Raw genomic sequence first — 26,211 nt, forward strand, 5'->3', positions numbered from 1 at the left:
ACAGTTTGTAAAGTGAAGAACACTGAAAAGGAACAAAACAATATAGGAAAATAAAATGTGATTCATATCAGCGTATGAAAACCTGAAAGCTTGTTAGTGATGTTGCCTGGAACTGAGAGCTGGGGACAGCACTAAAATATCCTTGATGGAATAATTGAAGGGTACTGCTGAAGAGGAATTTTCATTCAGTTTGTTTTCTCGGTTGCTTGTTACAGGAAAAATAGAAGCAGATGTATTATCTGCAGGTGAGAGGACAGAGAAAACATTTTCAAATGCTATAATGTATTTATACAGCTTGAGATTTAAGGATTTATCCTAAATAATCCTTTTGAGGCTCTTATGAAAGAAAGTCTCATTTGCTTCATTTTAATGTATGACTAGCTGGTTTATCTTGCACCTCTGCATGTTGGGAATGAGTCTGAAACACCTGGCATTACCAGGAGCAATGGAATACAGTAAGATTTAGATGAAATATCAGGATAGTTCTCCTGTACAGTCTAAGTAGTTAGACTGTAGCGTACACTCTCAAGAGAAGCGGTGTACACCCATCTGCTAGAATTAGTTATGTTAGATTGCACAAAAGTAACAGGATGTATTTAAGACAAAATGCATTGGACAAGGTGATATGTAATGGTTCTTCTCCCTCTGTGGTTTAGTATTTGGATTATGAGATGTTTGGTTTTGTAAAGCCTCCATTTTAGTTACATATTCATCTACTTGTGGGAGGCTTAGAATCTGGCCTACTTTTAAAATGTCACAAGCAGAGCAATTTCAAACGGCCTATGTCTCCTGTCTGTTGGATGTCAGTGCGAGGTGAAGATGCTGAACAAAGAAAGCTTGAGAAAGGTCAAATAGATAGTGAATCCAGCTTTACTGATAAGTGGGCATGTCTACACGTGCATTCACTGTGCAGTAAGCGGTTTTTAGACCGGCATCTACACGTGTAGGCATTACAGCATAGTAATGCTGTGTGTGCACCAACTTGGGAGTAAAGTTACTCCCAAGTCAGTGCACACAAACAGGGGTACTGCACAGTGAGGTGTCTACATATGCCTTACTGCAGAGTAACTACTCAGGAGTAAATTTGCTACCTGCATCATGCAAGTAGCAAATTTACTCCTGAGTCCGGTTAACTGAGTAACCTAAGTTACTGCACAGTAATGGTGCACGTGTAGACGCGCCCAGTGAGAACCAGTAGGACAAATTTAAAGAAGATACAAGAATTCTGTGTTAAATATGCACGTACACTAATTAATCAGAACACTTTTAACTTGTTTGGTCACCCTTAGCACAAACTATAATGCTCAGAACCAGAATACCAATACCCTGAAGCATGTAAGGATCTGGATTATAGAAAGTGTGTTAGCCTACTAGAAAATCATAGCCTTTGAGAAAATTCTGAGCAAGGGTCTGCTGTGGAACACTCCAAAGGTCTAGGGTGCTTAGGATTAGGGTTGTAGTTCACAATCACTTGTACTCTTCAGACAAGTACATTGGAGCAATGCCACTAACAAACATGTGACCTACCCGGAAGTGGAAAATCCCAGCATAGTTGTCTTGGAATTCTTGATCCTTTGGGAGAACATTTTCCAGAAAGTGCTTCTGCAATGTCAAAGAACCCAGGGCAGCCAGAACCCAGCAGTCACCTTCAAGGAGACAAGAAACAACAAAGCAATCACACTTGCTGCCTCATGATCTCCTCTCCCTTACCAAGATCTGTCTCTTTCTAATGTTTTGCTTTTGGGAACAGGGTTACTATAAAATGTCAAAAACAGTTTGGACAAAATAGAAACAAGCATGAATGACAGCACTGCCCCAAATTCAAAGACCTCATGGACTATATTCCTATTTATCCTATTTAAGTTCTTCACAGTCAGGGTTGCCAGGATCTGGAGTGGGCTCCCAAGGGAGGTGGTGCTTGCCCCGACCTTGGGGGTCTTCAAGAGGCGCCTGGACAGGCACCTGACTGGGATCACATGATCCCAGGTTTGGTGACCCTTTTCTTGCCTGCCAGGGGCAGGGGGTCAGACTAGATGGCCCACTGAGGTCCCTTCCGACCCTAGAATCTATGAATCCTTCTCTCTATTTAAGTTTATAGCAGTGATTCACTGCTAGGTGCGGCAAAATGACTCACAAGACAAATTCAGAGATTTCAAAAGGAAACCCCAGTGTTAAAGGCATTCTGATCTGCTGTGATCTTTCTGAATTCTTTGCAGGAGAACTTGTTCTATTATCTTTGTGAAGTCAAAAATCAACTAAGAGCTGGCATGTTCCAAAGGATGACTTGAGTCTAATGAGGGGTGCCTTGACACTAACAAAGGGTGCCTTAAGTCTAAAAAGGTTGAGAACCACTTGTTTTATAGACTACACCCATCATGGTATCTGCCTGCCATGAAGGAGTTGTAGGGAGCCACTTGGTTTCCACAAATATGCTCCTTACTTTGTGTGAGTATCCTAAGACCTACAAGGAGTATAAATGGTGTGCAGCCACCGCCAGGCCCTGAGCTGGGAGGACCAACTTGGTGACAGTGCTATTTCTTTCAAAAGGAATAAATAGTGACTCCCAAAATGAGACATGATTTCTGGATGGCAGAAATGTGTGGAATTGTAGCAAGATAAAGACAGATACCCATGGCAAGGAAAATGAAGATAGTTATAAGTACTGTGACCGTATGTCCCAGTTTAGCCAGGACAGCCCCAGATTTCAGAGGCTGGTCCCAGCTGTCTGTTCGCAATTATAATGGGAGTATCAAAAATGCAGGGGCGCAGGGCACAGTCTGTCCAGGAGTCAGAGTGGTGCAGAGCACCGTGCAGGCAGGCACTGCTGCTTGCCTGGCATGCTGCCTCACCCCTACCAACTTGTGACAGCATGGGGAAGGGGCGGGGGGCGATGTCCCAGATGTCCTGGATGAATGTGAATGTCCTGGATATCTCAGATTTCCTTATGGTAAGCTTAGTTATGAGGGATGGTAAAAGTGAAGACCCTGAAAAGAAAAAGTTGAAAGTTGCTAGACAAGGACTTTACAGTCACAAAGCCAAATGAAGTAGCAAATTCTTACACTGAAGTGAAGTTGATCCACTGAATGTTACTTTCTATTGGGCCTCAACTAGGCCTCTCTTTCTACACCTAGAGGTAAATAGATAGCAACAATGGGTATCATTTTGATTTCACAGGGACTTGAACCATAGACCATGTATAAATGATTGTAGAATACACATAGCATAGTTATACCTGTGTTCTCTGTGGGTTTGAGTGTGTGTGGAGTGAAATACACCAAGTACTCAGATAACAGCAGAAGCAAAGGACCGCAATCTATTGCTCCATGCTTGTCACTTAGATCTTACCTATCTTTTCTCCTTGAACAATATCAAATCTGCTAACACCCTCCATGATTAAACGGGGATTGTGTTGTATCTCCTGAATGAAGGAAAAAGCAAAGGGCAGTATGAGTATCTACCACTCATGCACATTCCTGTCACTTGTAGTCTTTTTCTTCTGTAACTTTTCAACCGATATCCCAGGAGGTCATTATTTGCTACCTCCCAGTGATATTAATCCAACAATCATGACTGTGTAAAAATATTAATGTTTGAACTACACAAGCTTTGGCACTCTGCTTGATGGAGGCATACAAAAGTTCAAATGCTTCTCAGACAAATATTTCAGATGAATTAGTGAATGCTCTTCCAGCACTTTGAAAATCATTGCCACAACTTTCCTGGGCAAAAACAGCCCTCTGAAGCTACATGAAGAGGGAAAAAGACCTTGAATCTCTCTACTATAACATGCTGCCTACCATTTACAGGAAAGGAGATACTTAGGCTTCTCTTTGTTAATTTGTGATGCTGTTTTCCACGGAAGCCATGATTATGGTCTACACACCTTGACATCCAAAGGCATTCTGACTTCCCACAACCTTCTCTTCAGGTTCTCATGCCTCCCTTCTCACCATGTTGTCCAGGTTTGAACATCTCTATCAAACCATGGTCTTTTGGAAGGGCTGGTGGGAAGGGAAAGAATAGCTTCAGGGTTCTTGGTACTCAGGGGGAGGTTAGCTCAAGGGAAAAAAGAGGTGTGTTTACGTGCTTTTCTTTCCTTGTTGAGAGAGAAAAACATGCTCAAATTATCTGGATCAGTATCCAGATGTAGCCATGCTTTTCCAGATCAAACCTCTGAGTCTTTTGTGATTGACATGCCACTAATATAGAACTGTCTGAAATGTTTTGCATCATTTCTGTTGATGAAGCTACAGAGAGAGAGCTTATTTTCTGTCTGCCAAATTCCTGCATTCTTACTGATTTTTCTTTAATTCAGTCCTTATTCAGATAGAAGACTTCTGTCTGAGTAATTAAAAATTAAAAGCCTCTGAACCCAGCCCTGCACTCATAAATGTGTCATGCTTGCATGCTGTACTCTAACAAATGTCACATAATTGCATCACATCTTTGTATTTATTGGTAGAAAGATGCTCACTCAATTATATCTCTGAGCCTTCTGTACACGTAACCCTTGTAACACCTCTCTGCTGTGTAACAGTCTGCTTTGAAATGGAATTAAGTCCCAAATGCAGCAGCAAATAAATATGCCTAAGCAAACATAGAGGCAAGAGGCAGAAGCAACACCTGACAGCTGGGGCAAGAAAAATCATTTAGCAGCTCTTCATGAAGCAGGACTGGCATTCCTTCTCGCATGTTTGATTTGACAACATGAAACCTGCATATGACATGACTCACAAAGCTGTGAGAGCCCCGTCAGTTTTGTGAAGTAGGTTCATAGTAATAGACACCCCCTAGAATCCCACTGAAAGTTCTCTTGTGGGGGGGATGACACAAGAAGCCATTTCAGGCCAACCAATGGCATATGGTGCCTGTGCAGATACCGGTGACTGGTACCCTAGGCTCCCCACTTTCCCTAATATATCTTGGTGCACTGCTGCTGCCCTTTCACATTCACATGGGTACATTTATCTTCCCTGTAACAGTGTTTGTGACTCTTGTTCTTCCCCCCATTGTTGTTACAACGTTCTGAGTGGCCATAACGTTGCAGCGTAATGATGACTGACAGCTTTGGCTATGCTACAGACCATTGCTTGTAAACCACATATATGCATATAAAATAAATATAAATATTGGCCCGACACTGTTCTGCTGAAGAGCTGTTGACGGGATTTCAGACAAAGCAGACAAAGTATCCTACTTTATGTTGACATGCACAGTCTAGATCAGTGATTCTCAACCAGGATGCTGTGGCAGTCTGGGGTGCCAGGAGATCCTTTTAAGGGTATTGGAAATTGCCACATAATAGCAGCACAGTTAGGTGTCCGAACACCTACCCGTGGTTCACAAGATAAAATCAGAGATTTCATATAGAAATCTATAGTGTCAAAAACAATCTAACCTGTTGGGTTCTATCTGAGTTCTTTGAGACAGAGAAACTGCTATATTCTTTTTCTGTATGAAAGGTAAGAGCTGGCATTCTCATTACCTTGTGTAATGAGGCCAAAGCAGAGCTCCAGACCTAGTCCAAGGAGACTCATCTGGACTGCACCTATACTTCAGGTGTATAACCACTAGGCAAGACTGTCAATATTTGGTCCAATGAGGCTGACAAACACTGATCTAGGTAAAGTTAGTGTTTTATGGAGACATGTCATAAAATTAAACACGTTTGGTACATCAGCATATTTCAGCACAGCTTACCAGCAAGGGCTGAGCTGAAGGGGGCTCCTCAGTCGGAAGAAGCCAGTAGACCTCTCCAACCAGAGAAAGATACAGTCTAGGGACAGCCCCAGCCTGAATGCCTCCAGCTGTCTACGCACAAGTGAATATTACATATAAAAACAGAAGCCAGAACAAAATCCATTAAAAATAAAATCTACCCAGCACATTTTAAGAGCAGTCCCAATTTGGCAGTCCCAGTTAAGAGCAGTCTCCAGGAATCTAGGGGAGAACATTACACCAGTGGAAAATGTTATATTTGTCCAAGGGCATTCTGAAACAAAATGACCCCACAACCATAATGTGGGTAAGAGTGCTACCAGGCTGGCAAGCACAAACTATACAGATAACATAAAGTAATGTAAAGTTATTCATTGTCATTAACAAATTCAACAAAAAGTAACTTTGGATACTTATCTGCATATTCAACATGTTTCACATATTCATTCACGTATTTCACAGAAAGGATTACTTCTGCTGGGTATCTGTGGGTCCTTGCCTTGTTTCTATTTTCCATACCACACTTACAAGTACCTTTGTAGCCCAAGAGAGGATGGGTGATGTAGTGTTAAATGTATTAGCCTAAGGAGATTCAGGAGATCTATATTCAGGTGCCTAGCCATTAAGCCAGACTGCCAACACCTTGGTCCTTAACACCTCAAGTCCAACGAGGTTGACAATATTCAATTCTCTAATCCATCATAGACTGAATAAGTCACTTTCTCTGTGGCCTAGTGCCCAGTCTGTAAAACTACAGACTGAAAGGTGTTCAAACTCTATAGCAGTGGGGGCCATATAATTATTTAAATTAGGTAATGCTTAGATTTCTTCCTATTTCAGGGGATGTTTACTAAAACACAAAGGAGGAGAAAATAAAGAACACAAGAAAAGGGGATTCTTCTTCATTTGCTTGTCAAGAGTGAGTTATCCAGTTTCTCAGCTGAGTCAAAGTATATTGAGGGATATTTTATCTAAAGGAGTGTGGAAGCCGATAATGCACCTTAGAAAGGAAACTGACTGTTCCTGCTGGAATAATGGCAGCTTTTAGCTCAGAACTGAGCATCCTGCAGTCAAAAACTAAAGGTCAGGTTGTAATAACAGGGAGGAATTCTGAGGAAAACCTGAATGGAGCTTATCTGTGGGCTTAACTGAAACTAGCAGTCTCAAACAGATATGAAAAGGTTCACAGGAAGGGCGTGGAACTTTTTTAGAACACAGTCCTTTTCCAGGAAGGGTGCTGTAAATATTTGGAACTGATGCACAGTGGTCAACCCAGGAATTTTTTTTAACTGACAATCTGCAAACTTTTACTGACAACTACACTTTTTTATTGAACTATGTTTTTATTGACCTATGATTTACGTAACGTAAATGTAACCTATTTGCCAGTTCCTAGATAGCAGTAACAAGCGCTGGGTTCAAATTTAGGGGTTTAACACCAAGGGTGCCTATGTAAGAGCTGGGAGGCTGCTCCAATTTGCTGTATTACAGTGCATCAGAGTAATCATGGTAATTACTGTGCTTCAGCCCACCTCTGTGTCTTGTGTATCACAATCCCTGCACTTCAAAATGGCAGTGGGGGCACTTTAAGTAAAACTCATTCAACAAGTTTTAGATAAAGCACCCCCACTGCCATTTTGAAGTGCAGGGACACTGATACATGAGACACCCTGGGCAGTTTAATTGGAGTGGGTCTCAGAGCTGCTCTAACTAAGGCACTGCCCTCCCCCATGTTAAAATGCTCCAACTTTCTAATCTGGCTCAAGCTCCGACCCAGAAATCTGGGGAAAATAAATTTTATTTTCCACCCTCCCTGTCACTCCTACTGCTTCAAACTGCACAGGATTGTGCATCCATCCCTATCTTCAAGTTGAACATTGCAGGTAGGCAATAGCCAATAGGAGACAGAAGCAGCCTGTGGCAATGGGGAAGGGTGCAACATAGATTCCTGTAGGCCACAAAGCCCTGATATTGAGCTTCCAGCAAACGTCAAGCTTCAGTCAAGCTCAGACATGACGGTGCTGCTCTACTCTGCTCTGCTCTGTCTGTCCATCAGTACTTGCACCTAGCCTCATACCAAGGATAGATTTCAATCAAGCTCACAGTTTCTTAGTTTTTTTTATGGACAACTCATTTTTATGGACTTCACAGACATGTGTTTTAGTCTTTTTTTTTTTTTTTTTTTTTTTTTTTTTTTTACAGACTGTCCATATAATTTACAGACAGTTAGCTACCCTCACCTGAAGCAAAAAGGATGAGGTAGGAAATAGCAGTCAGAAAAATGTATCGGGATGGCAGTGATCAAGATGACAGTCACCACTGCACTCTCCCTATATAGTACGATACATCAAGGGCTAAATTTTCAGAGGAGATCTGTAGGCAGCAAGTGTGTAGTCCAGCTCCCACTGAATACAAGGGCAAAAATCTCACTGACTTAAATTGGGCAACATCAAGACATAAATTGAGTAGGTTTTGCAAAAGATCTCACCACATAGGGTGCATGTTTGGGTGCTGAAGTAAAGTGAAAAATATCACTAGGAGAGCTCTGGACATTGAGGCCGTTTGAAAATCTGGTCCCTCTCTACCCACTAGAAGAGGAAAAAAGGACAATGTCAATGCATCCATTTGTAAGCAGGAATAAAGCAGAAATGAAATATGTTTTAGAGAGATTATTGAAAAACCTGGCAAATCATCATAACAGCCAAGCAAACAATATAGCTGGACAGATTTTTTTTTTCAGGTCTGGCAGGAAAACAAAAAATCTATTCCATAAAACATTTAAAAGTGTCAGAATTTATTTTTGTTCCACATTGGGACAAACTGACACTTCTCTTTGATTTTCTCAATAAAAAAGAAAGCTAGACAATGACATCCCATAGCAGAATAGTCAGCACCCTGGTAGTTAGCACACTCATATAGTATACAGGAGACTTTCATTCAAATCTCATCTCTGCCGGCATCTGATGCCCTAATCATGAAGTTTTCTTTAGTCCCTCTCACTGGCCCAGGGAATATTTAATCATTTACTCAAAATGGAACAGTTCCACGTAATTCTTGGGGCCAACAATCTTTGCTGGTAAACAGATACTACACAATAAGAAGAGGCTCAGAGTAAGGAGAACAGATCTATGGCTCACACAATGAACGTTCAAAGGACTCTAGGGAACAGTTTTGGAAAAGGTGGAGCCTACACTTCAATTCCTGCCAGCTTTTCTATCCCCAGTATGCTCTTTCCTTTCTTTACTGTTGTTTCTCTCCATCCAGTTCCCTGCCTGCTTCTCATCATGCTCTGTTCTGATTTGTTGGGCTACTTATTTAAGGGCTCGGCTCCAAATTCCATTCAAGTCACTATGGAGGTTCATACTGACTGATGGCCAAATTTTGCTCTCAGTAGGTACATGTGCAATTAATGCACAAGAATAAACTCCAGAGTGGGTGTGCTGTTTGAATGTGAACCCAGGAGCAAAAAACTCTGGGATATATTGTTCTGGAATTTATTTGTGCACAGCACATTGAGCCTGGTCGGAGCAGCCCTGGCTGGCAGCAGCCCTCGGCTGCTCCACCCAGGCTCAATGTACTGTGGAGGAGCTGGATGAGGTATGAGAGTGCTTCAGTGTGGGGCTAGCTGCCCTGCAGCCCCTGCCCTGAAGCACCCTCATGCCCTAGCCAGCTGGCCAGTGTCTACACCTGTGCTGCTGCGCATGAAAAAACTCTGGAGCAGGCTAGTACTTACATTTACAAGTACTAGCCTGCTCTGGATTTTATTAGTTTCATGTGCCTTAATAAGGGTGCATGTGTAGACATGGAGATGTTTACTGCAGAGCTAATTAGGCAACTGAAGTAAACTTTGTGTGTAGATGCACCCAGTCACACAGATATTAATCCAGCAGACCTTCTTGCCTTTAACGGTGTTACTCTAGATTTCAGCTGAGACTGAAACCTGGCCCTGAACTTGCCCATCAGTGTATTTATAAGGTATCAAGCACACAGATATACAATACTAATAATACCAAGAATAGCTAACCTTTAAGTCTATATGTCCTATAAGTCTATAGCAGGGGTGGCAAAATATAGCCTACAGGAGAGATCCTGCCCTCCAACTGATTGGATCCAGCTGGCAGCTGCCCCCACAGCTCTCCACGTGGGGCCGAGCCCCACCACTCCCACTGGGGCAGCCCAGGCTGTGCTCCCACCCATGTCCTTCGACCCAGGCCCTGACTAGCACATGCAGCTTCTGGAGGGGCTGTTCCTGGTGCTGCTCTGCTTCCTTTGCCTCCAACAGGAGCCACTGGGCTGAAGCTCCTCCCCCATTGGCCCACCCAGAGTGGTGCAGCAGGGGCAGAAGCAGGAGCCACTGCTGGAGGCAAGGGGAGCAGAGCAGCGCCCAATCAGCTGCAGCCACACCAGGAACAGCCCTGCTGGAAGCTGTGTGCACTGGCTGGGGCTTGTGCTGGTGGGGCTGTTCTGTTCCCCTTGCCTCCAGTTGCAGCTCCTCCTCCTGCTCTTGCCTCTGTTGTGCCACTGCAAGTGGGGGGAGCTTCAGCCAGGCAGATCCTGCCTTGGCATGCTGGGCTTTGGTTGCAGCTCCCAGCTGCCTTTCACTGTCTCTGCCCACCCAGCGCAATGAGCAGCCAGCCGTGGGTAGATGGAGCAGGTGAAAGGTGGCCAGGAGATGGAGGCCCGTGCACTGGGGCAGGAGCCACCTAGTTGAAGGTTCCCGCCTGCTCAGCCAGATCAGCACAGCACGGGCAGGAGCAAGAGGAGGAGCAGCCGCTGGAGGTGAAGGGAGTTGAACAGTCCCATCAGCCAGGTCCTGGCCAGCATGCCCACCTTCTATTGGGGTGCTCCTGGTGTGGCTGCAGCTGGCCGTGTGTTGCTTCGCTCCCCTTGCCTTCAGCGGCAGCTTCTGCTCCTGTCCCTGCTACACCACTGTGGAGGGGAGGAGGGGAAGATTCAGCTAGGCAGTTCCCACTACAGGCAAGGGGAGCAGAGCAGCACCCAGCTGGTTGCAGTCACAGCAGGAACAGCCCTGCCAGAAGCTGCACACTGGCCGGGGCTGGGGTCAAGGCTGGCTTTGTGGGCATGGGTGGGAGTAAGGCACAGGCTTCCTCAGGCAGGGCTCAGCCCCATGTGGAGCACCATGGGGGCAGCTATGGACTGCACTGTCTGGACAAGGGCCGTTGCACATGCCCCCTGCATCCCCCTCCCTCCCCTCATCCCTGGCTGGCTCCTGAGACCTAGAGGCCAGGGAGCATCCCCCCCCCCCCCCTTTTCATGCACACAAGGCCCCTCTACACACCCATACACCCCCCATTCCCCCACAGGACAGGGCATGCAGGGAGCAGATTATGCCTCAGCCTAGGCCCCAGCCCGAAGCTGTCACTGCCCCATGATCCCAGCCTCACCCACCCATCCTGCTCCCCAGCACTGTTCCTCACCCACCCAAAGCCCTGTAGGGAGTTTTTGTGCATTGCTGCATGGGAGAGGGGGTAGGGTGCTGGCTTGGCCTGTGCCCGCTCATCAAAACTCCCTATGTGGCCCTTGGGCTCAAATAATTTCCCACCCCTAGTCTGTAGGAATAACTACAGGGAGCCGTACTTCTGCAAAGGTTATGTGTTCACTATATAGGCTTCTAGTCTGGGAAGACACTGGTTCCATTCTCTACTTTATGATGGACTTACTGTGTGAACTAGAGCAGAGTTTCTCAACCCATGGGTCATGACCCAAAAGTGGGTTGCAAGAATATATGAAAGGGCTGTGAACAAACTTTAAAAATGGATTCTCCTTTAAAAGGAGAAAAACCTAGGAAACGGTGGCTTTTCCCATGTAGCCTGGCAGAGTTACAGCCTGCAAAGGGCTTTTTGGGCCCCCCCATGCCCCACCCTACACATCCAACCCCTGCCCCACACACAGGGGGGGGCTCGAGCCTGAGGGCAGGGGGCAGCAGGTCAGGAGCAAGGGGCACTGGGTCAAGACTGACCATCAATGTTTACAAATGAGTCCTGGTACAAACAAAGTTGAGAACTACTGATCTAGAGTATGGACATACAAGCACTTTACCAAGAAGTAAAAGGGACTGAGGATTCACTGTGCATCAGCTGCTCTACAATACCTTCCTGTGGCCATGCTCTTAACCAAAGGCAGGTTGGAAAGCAAAATGCAGTTACTGGCCATCACTGAAAGAGCGGTAAGTTGCTACAGGTCTGCTTTCACTAAGAGGAGGCACATGAGCTGACATGGAACAGCTGATGCAGGGTATAAAGCCTTTTACCTTCTTTATCCAGGTGTAAATTATTTGCACTCCCATAACTTTAGTGATCTGTTATAACTCAGGGTAGGCCTAACTTCCCTAAATAAAACCTGTAAAATGTCAGCACTAGTAATTCTCTAGCATTTCCCAGGATAGAGATTGTGAGGTGGTCAGCCATTAAGAAACAGGGACCACCAGAGATGGTTTATTCTGGAAAAAGAACTGCCATCCAAATAAGCACTTGATAAGTGAAAAAGACACTTCCCTCTATCTAAATATTTACATGGCTGGGGTTTTTAGCCTGAATTGGGTGGCACAAAGAAAACATCAAATAGCGAAAGCAAACAGAGCATTACTACTTGGCTCTGATTAACAATATATTGTCTACTATGTGCGCAGCTTAAGACGTCTAAAATCCTATACTTCTGCTTGTTGTGGGAGTTTCTCTCAAAGGTTACACCCTTCTTTGGTAAACAGAGAGGTCAGTAATGTTACATCAACTCCTCACCTCTGTTTCTACTCAAAATCCAGGTTCTCCTATATCAGTGGTTCTCGACCTTTTTTGTTCCAAGACCCATTTGTAAACAACAGTGCCCGGTCCCCACCCAGTAAATACTTTAAGTAGAAAACAGCCCCCTGGCCCTGCTGGTGCCCCTCACTCCAAACCCACAGTTTCCCACCCCCCATCCCTGCTAATGCCCTTCTCCCAACCCACTGCCCTGTACCCCCAGGCCCCAGCCCGGTGTGAGGAGCAGAGGGTGGGTGTGTGGAGCAGAGGGTGTGGGACATGGGGGAGCATTCACGGAAGTGAATGGACAATTATGCAAGCTAGTTCTTTCTTGCCACAAGGCATTGCCCATTCTGTGCTGGCAGCAGGCTCTGGGGATCTGCCACACAGCTCTGTGGTTTTGGCACTCTTGTGCACCAGCCATTCCCTCTCCTACCTCACACCACCACCCAGAGCCTGGGGCTGACCCCACAAGTCAGCTGCTAACCCAGGGCTGCTCTGCCTTGGCTCAAAGTGCTGCTGCTCCAGGCACACATGTAGATGCTGTGCCTGGGAGTAGTGTATTCTGGTGCAAACTGATCCAAAGTTTATCATGTTGCATTGATTGCATGTGTAGATGCACTCCGTTTCAATCAGCTGAAGAGGCTAAGAAACCTTTCTGTGAAACTGTCACAGCTGGAAATGCTGCTTCCATTCAATTAGGCTGATTAAATGAAACAAACAAAAAATGGAATTGATTTTTATTTTGGGCAAACAGGAATATTGAGCAGGGTCCTTGCAACGCCCATAAAATACCAAAGCTATGAAAACTGTTGGGGTCTACAGCTGGATAAGCAACTTCCCTTCACCCCAGAAAATAGCTTGCTAAACTAAAAGAACCGCTGAACAGCTGCACCCCTTACCACTTGCTTGTTTCTCATATTTCATATGAACTGCTCAAAATGTCTCAAATTAAACACTGATCTCCAATGGGGGGGGGGGGGAGAGCTTAAATCCAACTGCCACATTTGCTCAGGGTTTATTCTTATGCTTAGTCCTTTGACATGCTGCATCTCAGAAGGAGCAGCATTTAAAAAGGACCCAGTAAGACCCGGTGGTGTGGCTGCAGCCCAGGTTTTTGTTCAAGCAACCTCTCCCCGAGTCCCCTTCTCTGAAAAATTCTCTGTGGTGGCTGCCAAACTCATTCCACATTTTCCTTCTTCCCCTCCCCTCCCGGGGCTTTCTGGCACAGAAAGAAAATCCTCTCAGGAGTCTTCACTACCAAATGCATTCAGGCCCCATGCATCTGGACTGATATGGCCAGAAGAAACCTGAATTACATAAATGGGCACATCTACACATGCATTACCACACTTTAGTTAATGCGCATTAGATTTAATACCTTCAGGCATATATACACATGCTCCAGTGGGGTGGGGGGAGCACTTTAATTAGAGCGGCTCCAAGAGCCACCCTAATTAAAGCGCCTGTCCATCTCACTTCAAAATGGCATCTGGAGCACTTCATCTAAAGCTCATCAAATGAGCTCTAGATACAGCGCCCCCACCACCATTTTGAAGCATGGGGATGCTGATACACATGACAAGGAGGCTGGCTGAAGCATAGTAATTACCACGCTCCAGCAAACCCAATTTATCAAATCTGCTCTGACATGCTATAATTACAGTGTGTCAGAGCAGCCTCTGCACTCGTGTATAGGCACCCTCTATTGTGTGGTACTAAGAAAATGTCTTAATGCGCATTAACTAAAGTGCACAGTTTTTAAGTGATGCTTAATGGGCATGTATACACATGCTTTGGGAGGCAGTGGGGGTGCTTTAATTAGAGCGGCTTGATTAATCAAATCTGCTCCGACGGGTTGTAATTACAGCTCATCAGAGCAGCCTCAATGTATGAGTATAGGCACCCAATGCACAGTAGCCTATTTTAATGTACATTAAATAATACAGGGTTTTTACTGATGCTTTAATGAACATTAAAATAGGTTAATGCACATTAAAGTACATGTGTAGATGCGCCCACTGAGTGTCACACAGAAATATGCAGTTCTCATCACTGGTGTCCTCATCCATTCCTTGCCCAGCCCTTCTAGGTGCCAGACACAGCCATTTGTTGCATCCTATCTTACTTTAAACCCCTGCTGAACGGTGCCTAAATGTGTAACGAAATCCATGGACAACATGTGGAGTAAGGAAGTGTAACGTAAGGCACATAAGGAAACATATCAACATAAGGAAATGTATCAGAGTCTGACCCTAGCATGGTCTTTTCTGGCACAATCATCTGTAAAGGTGTTTGTTAGACTCGGTGGGCTGTGATTTTGAGCACAGTGTATTGAAAAATGATACACACTGACAGACAATATTATCCCTCAGGGGGGCTCCAATCCACCCCAGATGGAAACCCCAGACGGAGTTCCCTCCCTTCCCTTCCCTCCTCCCATTCTGAAGACAGCCCTGGGGGCACAGACAACCAGAAGTTAATGAAAGTGCTCTGCTTTGGAGCACCTTTATCTGAATCCTCATTAAATGAGGGTTAATCTGTCCCACAATCAGGCACTTTTAAAGCATTCTGCAGCCATGCACTTCTGTCAGGGCCTGGATGTACAGCACTTTCAAGGGGCCAATTGTGCAACAAACTTAACGTCTGTCTGTGCCCTAAGTGTCATCAGCAATCCCTCAATTGGAGAATGATCTCTACTGCAGCTCACTGATTGGACTTGAGGTGACTTAAGCGTTCAATCCTTGAACCAGTGATCCATCTGCAGGTGCAACATTAGTGATGAGTGTTTGTGTGTGTGTACACATGCATTCACAGGTATGCATAGCAGCTTTATGTTTTGATGTTATTAATGTTGCAAACTCAAGCACTCAGCCACTTTAGGCCATTAGAATTCTGGCTGACTGTAGAACCTTAATTCAGCTCCCTTTTGTATGCCATTACAATTAGAGTTGCACTGATTGTTTTTGTGGAAACATTTTTCCTGTCAAAAAAGGCAATTTTGGAAACACTGAAACATTTCACAGGTTTTACTGAACTGCTCATGTAGCAAAAGTCAGAATGTTTTAACATTTTAAAGTGGGAACACTTTACTTTTTTCAGCTGGCACCTACCTTTTATTTAGAACTTTCCTCCAATTTTATTTTTTTTAAATTAAAGAGCTCTGCTGCAGAATACAGTGCTTCATTCAGAATGAAACTCATTTTTTCTTCCACTTTTTAGAATTGCTGGTAAGCTGAAAGATCAGTTAATTGCATAGTTCTGATTATGACAGTGTCTCTAATTACATGCTCTCACACTGTTTTCTCTATGGGACCCCTGCTTCATTCAATTCTCTCAGCCTTGCCTACAACAATAATATTTGAGGTGGCACATGCAAAACATGCATGCATACAGTTTTGCAGATGCATATTGTTTCACACACTTTTCATGTAAAAGCATAGGTCGGTTCTGAAAACATGGCCTACGATGTTCCCGTCTATTGTCAAACTGCAGCTACTGCACAATCAAGAAGAGTGACATTTAAAATGATGCCTCTGTTCTCCTGTTTCACTCCCCCTCAGGGACTCCCATATCAAATTGGCTCACTTTACAAGTCAAAACAAGCTGTTTCTAACTTGCCTGGTGTGTGAAAATCAGGTTGTTTTCTTTCTGCTTTGTGTATTACTGCCAGATATAAAGAGCCCAGATTCTGAAGGTAATTGGCAATTTTCTTGACAAGACACAAGGTAAAATAGAAACAAGCTTGCTCCTCAACTGCTTTATTAAAACAAGAACAGCAGCTATAATTGTTATCTGTCATTTAAATAACTGGAAGCTATGGGTGAGGTCCAGAGAAGAGATTTAGGTAGGACTTAAGTGAAATTTAAACACCTATGTCCAAAAAAGTAGTCCAGAAGAACCAGTAGAATAACTAAAGGGGTGACTGGGGCAGCCATTGTGCTGCTGACTCGGCTTCCCCCAGAGCCACCTTCACCCAGGAGGCAGAACTGCCCAGCTTCACCAATGAGAAGAACCCCGCCTGAGGGGGTTGCAAAACTCATTAGGTCAGTGAAGTCATTTGGCACCTACATTTTGGACTGTACATTTCCCTACGTGCCTAACCTTAGACTCTTGACACTGAGCAACTGAACAGCTAAGCCTAGCTCCCACTTAAGTAACACTGAGAGCCTACCACAAGGCAGAGCAGTCCTTCAACTCTTCCAAATTCAGGAGGCAAGATCTGAGAATGCTCATTACATATCAACAGCATTGAGTCAGGCACAAGCTGCGAGGGCCAGGAGCATTTCCATTCCAAAATATGGTTGGTGTAGGAGCATGAGATGATGCTGCCACCTACCCTCCATGTAATAGCCTAGTGGTAAGAGCACTCACCAAAGAAGTGGAAGACCTAGGTTATAGGCCTTCCTCACATCTAGGTGATTCAAACATCTAACAACGAGGCTCCAAAATAGCTTGGGTGGGGTCAGCCTCCACCATTTCCACTGAAGCTGTATCCCTGGGAAGCCAATAAAGGAAGAACCATAAGGCCAGGGACAGAAAGCAATAGGGAGCCTGCATCTGTAGTTTAGTAGTTAGGACACTCGTCTTGGAGGTGAGGTCCCTCTTCTCAGGACTGTGAATGTCTGCTGCATCAAACAGTCACTGAAGAACATCAGAAATAAGCCTGAGAGTAAGATCACAGCTGAGTACTCAAACCACTAAGTGATAGAGGCACGCTCCCTTTTGCTTGCTTTCCTTCTGGCTCCATACATCCTGCATTGTGGGCTTCCTAGTGGCTCATCTTCAAGGCAATGAGGGTGACCCTCAAACTATAATAACCTGATGGTTAGGGTACTCCCCTGGAATGGGGGAGATGTGGCTTTGAATCCCCTCAGGATGAGGAGAGCCTAGAGCCCAGGTTTCTACCTTCCTTAGTGAGTAGTTTAACGATTTGGCACCATCTCTCTTCTCTTTAGAAGAGTGAATCCTGAGGACACCTACCCTCAAGGCTCCAGGCTCTGGACCCTCCATTATTTAAAAAGCAGGCATTGAGGATTTCCAAAATGGCCAGTGGAGGAGAACATATACTGCACTCTTGCAGAAGATGTCACATTAAACACCTTCTCCCACCAACTCTGGAGCACAGTTCTTGAGACACAATGATTAGTCCTTCTCAGGTCAGGACTGCTGTGCACAGCTCCTCACTCATGGGTGCAGCTAACAGGCAACATATAAAATGAAACATCTGTCTATTTACACTGATTTTAGCATTCCTATTACAAACCAGAGCTACTAAAACCCATCATGAGTAACAACTCACAATTGGTCTCCTCCATGTTATATGACGCAGGGTGTCTTCAGGGAGCAGTTGGGGGCCAATGGAACTGGCATGTGCTGGAAAGGTGCCATCTTCAAATAGCTGCCCTTTGCTCAGGTAGTAGCTTCTCAGGTGGTTGAAGTCCTGGTTGTTTAATTTCTTGAGGTTCTGTGGGCTCCCAGGCCTCTCCCTTGTCTGCCAGGTTTCCACTAGCTTGCGCTGTGGGCCAGGGGCTAGCATCATGTTCTTAATCCTGTAAAGGAGAAACAGTGTTGACTGCTATTAATTGCCAAATCTGAAATGCTGCCCTCCAAGCACCCAGGGAGAGGGAAGATTCTGTAGCAGCTACTGACAAGGTTGCAGGCAGCGAAGGTGACAACATCCTCATTAGCTGGAAATGCCTGTGGAAAAGAGAAGCAGTCAAATCCCAGCTGATTTATCTTTAAACCCATGATGCCATTGGTTTACATTCAATTTTAAGTCTTCTCTAGGGACAGGAAGGGCAAGTGATCTTGGAAACACTGAGCTAAGACTGAATAACCTAGGTAGCATAAGTGAGACTAGAGTGAGTCGGGGCAAGGGAATGTGCGCAAGAAAGGGAAAGGAAAATTGTTCTTGGGAGGAAGGCAGGGAGGGGGAATAAAAAAGCCAAGATGATGACAGAGGCAAGGGTTTTGTTTTTTGTATTTCAATGATATTTTTTACTAGACCAACCATACAGTTGGGAGAGTTGTGAGCCAAACTTTGAAGCATAAAGTGCCCTTCCTCAGGTCTGCCCAGACAAGGGGAAAGGCACACGGTGCCCAAAAGCCTGTCTGACAACTCTCCCAACTATACATTTGGCCTGATAAAGGATATTACAAAAATAGAAACCTTGCTTCTTGCATATTTCCTGAATCATTCTGGCTACAACACTCCAACCATGCTACAGCAAGGTGATCACAGGCAGTTGTAATAGTTCCCTAAGTCCTGTAGCTGTTGGTTTCTTTGCATGCAGGGCAGTGTTGTGGTTATTTACTTTCATTTTTGTTTGCTCACTGAAAATGTTTGAACCTTTGTTTGCTCAGGACACCCCCAGATGCACCTGCCTTTGCTACACCTGCCTGTGCTGAGACTGCTCACCAAGAAACACGCTTCCCTGGTAGCGTCTTTTCTCAGAGTCTGTTCCAAAACGCATTGACAGACATGGACAGATTCTCATTAACTTGTATGGAAGTTTGGATCATGTTCTCAAATAACCAGCATGGAGTGAATAGACTGGGCTGCAGAATTTGGACATAGACCCAAATCTGCATTTGACAAATATTTCTAAGAAACTGACCCTAGAAAAAGTTTGTACAGATGTAACCAACTTGATAGAAGAAAACTGGTTGTGGACAGTTAGTTAGAAACAAGGTTTCTGAGTAGCTGTATGGTCAAGCTGGCTCCCTGCTACATACCTCTTCTTTAACGTATTTGTTAATACAGTTAATCTATTCCTAAACATTGACTACAGCCCCTTGACTGAACTCAGGAATAACATTACTTACTCCAAAACCAGGGGCATTTAGATTCTGTGATTCAATCTCTGACTTGACTCAACTGTGACGTGCAGATCCATACCTGGATTTTGCAACCTGCTACCCAAATCTGGGGACATTCCTTTGAGTGAGTTGCTTGGGTCCAGAACAACCAGGAAAGTCTTTGCTCATGTAGAAAATATCCAAAGAGCAACTCTCTGTGGGGAATAGCTCCTACTCGCACTGCAGTGTGACATTTCCTTGGTTGCAGTAACATGAATGATGCTTACAAAGGGCAAACCCTGTCACCAGAGAGAGGAATTTTGCCCACTTCTGGACGTGCACAGCAGTGGCACAGCACTGAGCAAGTTGCTAACAGTGAAGAGTTCAAGGAGTAATAGCTCTAGCACTAGACCCCTTCCCTGTTACGTTTGACAAAGAACACAGTAGACCATGTTTCAAAAGTGAGGAAGAGGGATTTGAGAAAAGCCTCAGAAGATAAGTTGTCTGGTTGTGAATCCATAGGTAAACATGGATCCTTCATTGGTTCTTGCTCGATTCTCCAGCCCTGTTCCTCACCATACTTGCAGATGAGGGGAGATAAATCAGGATTTGTAGACTCCCATATGCTCAAGCCATAATGTAATTTGTTCCCATCTATGCTATTAGTTGTAAAAACAGCATTTACAGATCTTTGTTTTCACTGATCCCATGTCTTTTTCAAAGTCACAGACATGCACACAGGTGCACCCGCAAGCACGCTGGAGTCTGATGCAAACCCACGAATACTCCATTACTTAGGGACTCTTCATTATTTAAAGAGCAGTCAGTTAGAATATACAAAATGAGACAGGAGCATAAAAGAATGCTAAAACTCTGGTTCTTCATGGGACCTCAAGGGTTTTACCATCCCAGATTACTCAACCAGATTTTTAGCCTCAGTGTAAGCTGTGCCACTCTTCTCTAAAAGGTGCTAACATCCCTCTGAGTCCTCAGAAAAATGCATCCAACCTTGCCTCTAAATCCATTCCTGTCATCTGCATTATGAATTAACCACATTTTGTTTTCATACTCAGTTGTCACTTTGAGCAGAGAAACTATTGATTTTTAAGGTCAGAAGGGATCACTGATCTCCTCCTGCATGAAAGACCACAGGACTTTGACCAGTCATTCCTGCATCCAGTCCACAGCTACTCTTTGAGCTACTGAATCTCTCATTTGGCAGACTGCAGCAGATGGAGAATCCATGTCCCTAGGTAAGTTGCTCTAATGCTTCATTATATTCACTATGTTTCATTTCAAGAATGAATATACCTAGTTTCAGCTTCCAACCAGTGGATCTTATTATTCCCCTTTTGACAAATGAAAGTGCCTTCTACTTTTCATCCTCAGGGGTTCAAGGAGCTCCCATCATTTTCTGAATGAGGAGCTGACACTGAAATGAATGCTTGCCTCCTGATTGTCTGTGTGTCAACATGTACATTGAAGACTTTACTTAAACTTATTAAAACTGCAGTTAAAACTTCCTTGTTCTGTATAAGGGTAACACCCTGCTTGATTGTTAGTCACTTGGCTTTATGCCATGTCTCTTAGGACCTGTAATAGTAGCCTTGGAAAGACAAGGCTTGTCATGTCTTATTTTAATTAAAGGAGGCAATTTTGGGTAAAAGGAATCAGATGAAATTCAGAAATCACCCTCAGCCAACATGAAAAAAGAACATTCCCTTTGGGCTTGCATTTTTTAATACAATAGAAATAAATCTTACGTAATGTACCATAACATGACAAGGGAATGGTTTCTCCTTAACAAATACTCATTTGAAACTGTGCCTGAGCCCCTTGCATGCAAAGATCTATTTCCTGCAACAGTGTTCCAGCAAAACTGATTACTAATTCCACAACTCAAATTAAAACTAACAGAGCTTGAAGGCTGGGGCTGACACGCTCTCTCTCTCTCTCTTCTGACGGAGAACAACAAGAGTTTTTAGCGCGCGCGTGTGTGTTTAATTACACTGTTTAACACATCAGGAATAATTTAGCAACCAGAGTGAAGAAAACAATGCACTTAGCTACCTTCCCCCTGCAGAATAACTTCATCAGCTTTGCAGACATACTACCGATGTAAACTATGCCGCTTACAGAGAACTACATAACTTAGCCTGATTCCGCCTCGAGCTTTTTGAATGTTTGTACTTAGCCAATAAGCATGCACATGTACAGGCATGCAAGCTCTTGCTCTGTGTGGCTGAAATTCACCCTTGCTCACAGAGTCTATACAGACCCTTGTGCTGTATTACTTTCACTTACATATCTATCACTCTCACTTCTATATCTATTGCAGTTAATCATGCAGTTCTGCTTGAATTCCATGGTACAGGAACATGCACTCAGCTCCTGAGTCACTATTGCCCTGACCTCCCAGGGCCAGGTATCTACACCTTTGCAGAGCAGGCACCAACTATTGCCTTTCTGATTTGTTACCACCTTACAATCCCTGTACATGGACTTGAGTCACTTAAAGTGACTGTGCTGGTTGTGGTGTCACAGTGAATTGAATACTAAGGGTTTTAGTGTGATCTGAGTGGTGCATTGTCCTTGTGCTAGCCCTTGCATAAGTGAGTTTTATTCCACGAGTGCTAGGAAGAGCCCTTCTGACTGAATCTTTTCTTTTGGAGGGGGCAATATATAACACTGGTGAGATTTTGAAACACCTACTGACATGGACAGCAAGACATTGTTTCCCTCTTTGTCATACGGGAAAGATGCTATTACTCAGAAGGGCTTAGACATACATTTTCTCAGAGTTTCTTTAAGCTGTTACCACAACCCAAGTTAAAAAGAGAATTATAACTAACTTTTTATTTGGTACCTTTTAGCTTTCCCTGCTTGTTTCTCTCACCTCCTCTTTAATTTTCCCACTGTTTCCCCTCCTGCTAGCAAAAGATTGCACAATGTCATTTTTTCTAATTATTGCAATGGACCACCTTTGGAAAGTTGTCCATGACTCAACTGGAAGTAGGAGACAAAGGAGACTGGGACTGGGATAAGAAGTCAGGATGGGAGAAGGGGAAATCAATATTGGCACAACTGGAGAGGACAGGAAAGAATGGGTCAAGCTTTGGGGAAATAGAAAGAGAAACAGGCTCACCCCTACACACTCCCATCAGAAAATCCCGGTGGAGAACCCAGGACTGCCATGCGAACCCAAGACTGCCAAGACTACCTGCTGTTCACTGAAGCACTGCAAAACCCATTGACAAGAGTGTGCATTTCATCCAGCTCCAGCTCTGACCCACATGAAAGGCAACCAGCTAGTATTGTTATGAGTTACTTGGTGATGTCAGGTAGTGCTGGTTATCGCACATGGCGAAGGCGAGGCTTTTCATGTAATATTATACACATCAATATTCAGTAGCCTTTTCTGCCATTGTCCGTTGAGTCATAAGTAGAAATAAGCCAATGAAGAACATGTTTGTGTTTTATATCTTTGAGAATGTTTTTCTTTTCAGTCTTCTCAAATCATTTCCAACAAATGTTGGCCCAGCCAACTTCTGTATCTTGGGGGAGGAGGTTAGACACTGCAATTTAACCTCACACATTATTAAAATTCCAGAGAACCAACACTGCCAAATCCTCTATGCAGCTTCACATTTAACCTTGACTAAGGCATGCACTACTTGCTGTGGTAGTGAAAGTCCTTTTTCTCTTGGTGAGCCTGTCAGGCAAGGATCTCAAAGCACTTTATCAACATCAATGAATTACCTTCACCATGCTCCTATGAGATAGTGAAGCATACAGATTTCTTCTTTTAAAAAAAGAAAAAGAGCCAGGGATTTTTTTAAAGTAATTTGCCCAAGGTGACACAGCAAATCAGTAGGAAAGCAGCAAAATAACTCAAGAATCCTCTGCCTGATCAAGAAGCAAGAGCACCTCCCATGTCCTTATCCTGACAGGGTCTTCTACACCTAACAGTCTAAAAAGAATTCCTTTCTGGTTATTCATGAATGTGAATCTCCTTCATCTTGCATATACAACATAGTTACCTTTTTTCTGCGTCATTTAACTACAGCCTACAGTCACTGTATAAAGTTCTCTTCCTCTGAGGGTCTCCACTACCACTAGATCCAATTACTTCTGACATCTTATCACGTTAGCACGAAGACCCCTTACAGGAAGGCAAACTCATCTTTGCTTTTCCTCCAGGTAACAGTGTACCTAAAGGATTGGGCCAGGTAATTTATTCTATCTCACCAAGAAAAATCCCTTTCAGTGTGTCAGTGATGCTGTTTCAATACTAATACTTGTATTTTCCTACCTTATCTTTTAATAAATAAAATAGCAAAGCGATGTTTTACCTGCAGTGCCTCCAGTGAAGCTATCCAGCCACAACCAGAAAGGTAACAGATGCACTGTTTTCAGTTCCATTCCAGCTCTCCTTTATACAGCCGGTTTTTCTCCTCCTTGAGTAAACACATCCTGGGTGAACCACAGTTCAAGGCCAAGAGCAAACGATACTATGTTTATTTTGCTGGGATCCTTTGACCCTAGCTGACTTCCTGGCCCTGGGGCAAGGGGCTGGACTTGATGATCTTCTGAGGTCCCTTCCAGCCCTAACAACTATGAAATCTATGAAATACAGCAATGCCAAACTGGGCCTGAAGTACACCCCTCTCCTGTTTGACATCTGCAGCAACCTGTTTGCACTTCTACACAAATTAATGGTTGAGCTTGTGTAGTTGTGGTTTCAGATGCAGCCATTGTTACAGGAAAGTGGTATGTGTTCACCGCTGCTTGGCTTTCACATAAGCTATTTTCCTCATGGCTTCACCAGGCAGTGGAGAGGTTGTCATGGGATAAGGCACTGAGGGGTGGACTCACCACAGAGAGTCTATGGTTATGCATCGTTCTTCTTGATGTAACATGAAAAACAGGTATTTTAAGTTAGTATCGATTAAGACTTAGGCTAGGGGCAGAAAATACACATAAACCAGTATAACTGATTGGAAACTGGTTCAAATCTGTAACAACAGAAATTCAGTGCACATAAACCACTTTCAGAATGTCCAAAACCAGTTTAAGATAAATCTGGATGGATGTAGTATCAGACTTAACTGATTTAGGTTAAATTGGTTTATTGAACTTCTGTCCCAGATCTCCTCCAGATTCAAATTAACTCACAGTCCCCCAGCATCGCAGACTGCTTTGCACCTCCCCCACCAACACCCCTCGCAGGGTGGGCAGGCTACCCGTGCCTTAAGCTTGTCTGCTCCAGCTGAGCAGGCCTGCATGCTCTAGCACCCCCCAGCTTCTGGCCTGGCCCACTGCAGTCACGTGGCTGCATTTCCAGAGTAAAAAATGATGTCTGTTCACTTGCTTATCAGTTCAATCTACACAGTTTAGATGAACCTGCAAAGATTGAACTGATTCTGCCTTGGATTTTGTGACTATCTGTACTTGGCTGTAAAGATTTCTCTCAATTTTTTTTCTACCCATAGCTGTAAGTCCAGTTTACTTTCTGTGGGATTGCTCGAGTGAGCAAGGGTTGCTTATATGAGCAAAGCTTTCTAGAAATGGAACCCATAATAGCAAAGCCTGAAGCCAAGGCGGTAAAATGTGACCAGTGATATAGGGGAATCCTCAGGTTTCAGGGAGCCCAAGGGAAGGAACCCTTGATTTGAATGTCAGGGCTAAATACTCAGATAGTTAGCTTGCCCTGAGCTCTCTGTTGCTGCAGGCATCCTAATAACAGTATGCAGATCAGTTAGTCTAAAGCTAGTTAGACATGTCTACAGCGGCTTCAGCCACAGCAGTAACTGCAGCATAAGTAGTCAAGCTACTGTAGTTAATTCGAGCTATTATAGTTAATACTGTAGTTAGGAGTGATGAATAAACCTTGAAATGTTCAGAGTTGGGGTTCAACATGGAAAGCTTCTCTGATATTCAGATCCTTTCCCCAAGCTTATCCAAATTGCGGGAGCTGCTAGATTGCAGAAATCCCATTGGAACAGGTTCCTCCTGTTTGGGATGCGATCCCTTTGGCATGGGTGTAGGCTGTAGCTGTGTTGGTCTGAGGACATAGACAGACAAGGTTCCTTGGGTGAATTTGATATATTTTATTAGACCAACCCAAATGGTTGGAGAATGGTTATTAAGCAAGCTTTTGGGTTCAAAAACCCTTCGTCAGGCTAAGGAAGCTTCAGCAGTTGCTGCGTGCTCTTCCTGGATGGAATGAAAAGTAAAGAAGCCGGGGGCTGGGCTGGGGAGTCAGTTGCCAGGCAGATTGTAATGTATCAAAAATCCAATGTCTATGTTTAGTCCCTGATCTCTAGTATCCAGCAGGTTGATGAAAGGGAGCTCATAGGCTCATCTCTGGGAAGTGTTGTGTAAGTTTCCCTTGAGGATCAGGACTGAGAGATTGGAGAGAGAGTGGCCCTCCTGTGAGAAATGTGCCCCCACCGGTAATTGGGTATTTCTGTCTTTGATGGATTTCCGGTGTGCGTTCGTTCTGGTGTGCAGTTGTTGTTTGGTCTCTCCTACGTATTTTCCATCAGGGCATTTGGTGCATTGGATGAAGTATATTACATTTCTGGCGGTGCAGCTGGAAGATCCAGGAATGGTGATGGCTCTGTTGTGGGGTGTAGTAATAGTGGGGGTGGTGGAGATGTGTTGGCAGGTTTTGCATTTCTTGTCCTGGCACGGTCTGGATCCTTTTGGTGTGTTCTGGGCTTGAGGAAGTTTGCTTCAACCTAAGCCCCTTCACCCAACAAGGACACTCCTCCAGAGAGGTAGATCGCACGTTTGAAAGAGCCACCTGGATACCACGTGAAGAACTGCTGCAGTACAGAAGAAAACCCCCCACAAATCACACACCGCTGGTTATGACATATCACCCATCCCTCGAACCTGTGCGGAAAATCCTCAAACAATTGCAACCCAT

At 44.3% G+C, this 26,211-nt stretch overlaps 1 protein-coding gene across 2 annotated transcripts in view; it reads right to left on the reverse strand.

The window, feature by feature from the left end:
- Positions 1–24,201, reverse strand: part of CAPN13 (calpain 13) — a 44,636-nt gene extending 20,435 nt beyond the window's left edge. Inside the window, exons 1-4 of one of the 2 annotated variants that reach the window (XM_059717281.1) lie at positions 23,630–24,201; positions 17,779–18,028; positions 3,346–3,418; positions 1,528–1,646 (exon numbers count right to left, since the gene is read on the reverse strand). In XM_059717281.1, the coding sequence (XP_059573264.1) occupies positions 1,528–1,646; positions 3,346–3,418; positions 17,779–18,018 (432 nt within the window). In that variant the 5' untranslated portion in view covers positions 18,019–18,028; positions 23,630–24,201. Of the gene's footprint in view, positions 1–1,527; positions 1,647–3,345; positions 3,419–17,778; positions 18,029–18,128; positions 19,205–23,629 lie in introns of those variants that run through there. The other variant, XM_059717278.1, reaches the window with a different exon arrangement.
- Between the last annotated feature and the right edge of the window lie 2,010 nt (positions 24,202–26,211).

Source organism: Alligator mississippiensis, chromosome 1 (assembly GCF_030867095.1).
Source record: "Alligator mississippiensis isolate rAllMis1 chromosome 1, rAllMis1, whole genome shotgun sequence".
Taxonomy (NCBI): Eukaryota; Metazoa; Chordata; order Crocodylia; family Alligatoridae; genus Alligator; species Alligator mississippiensis.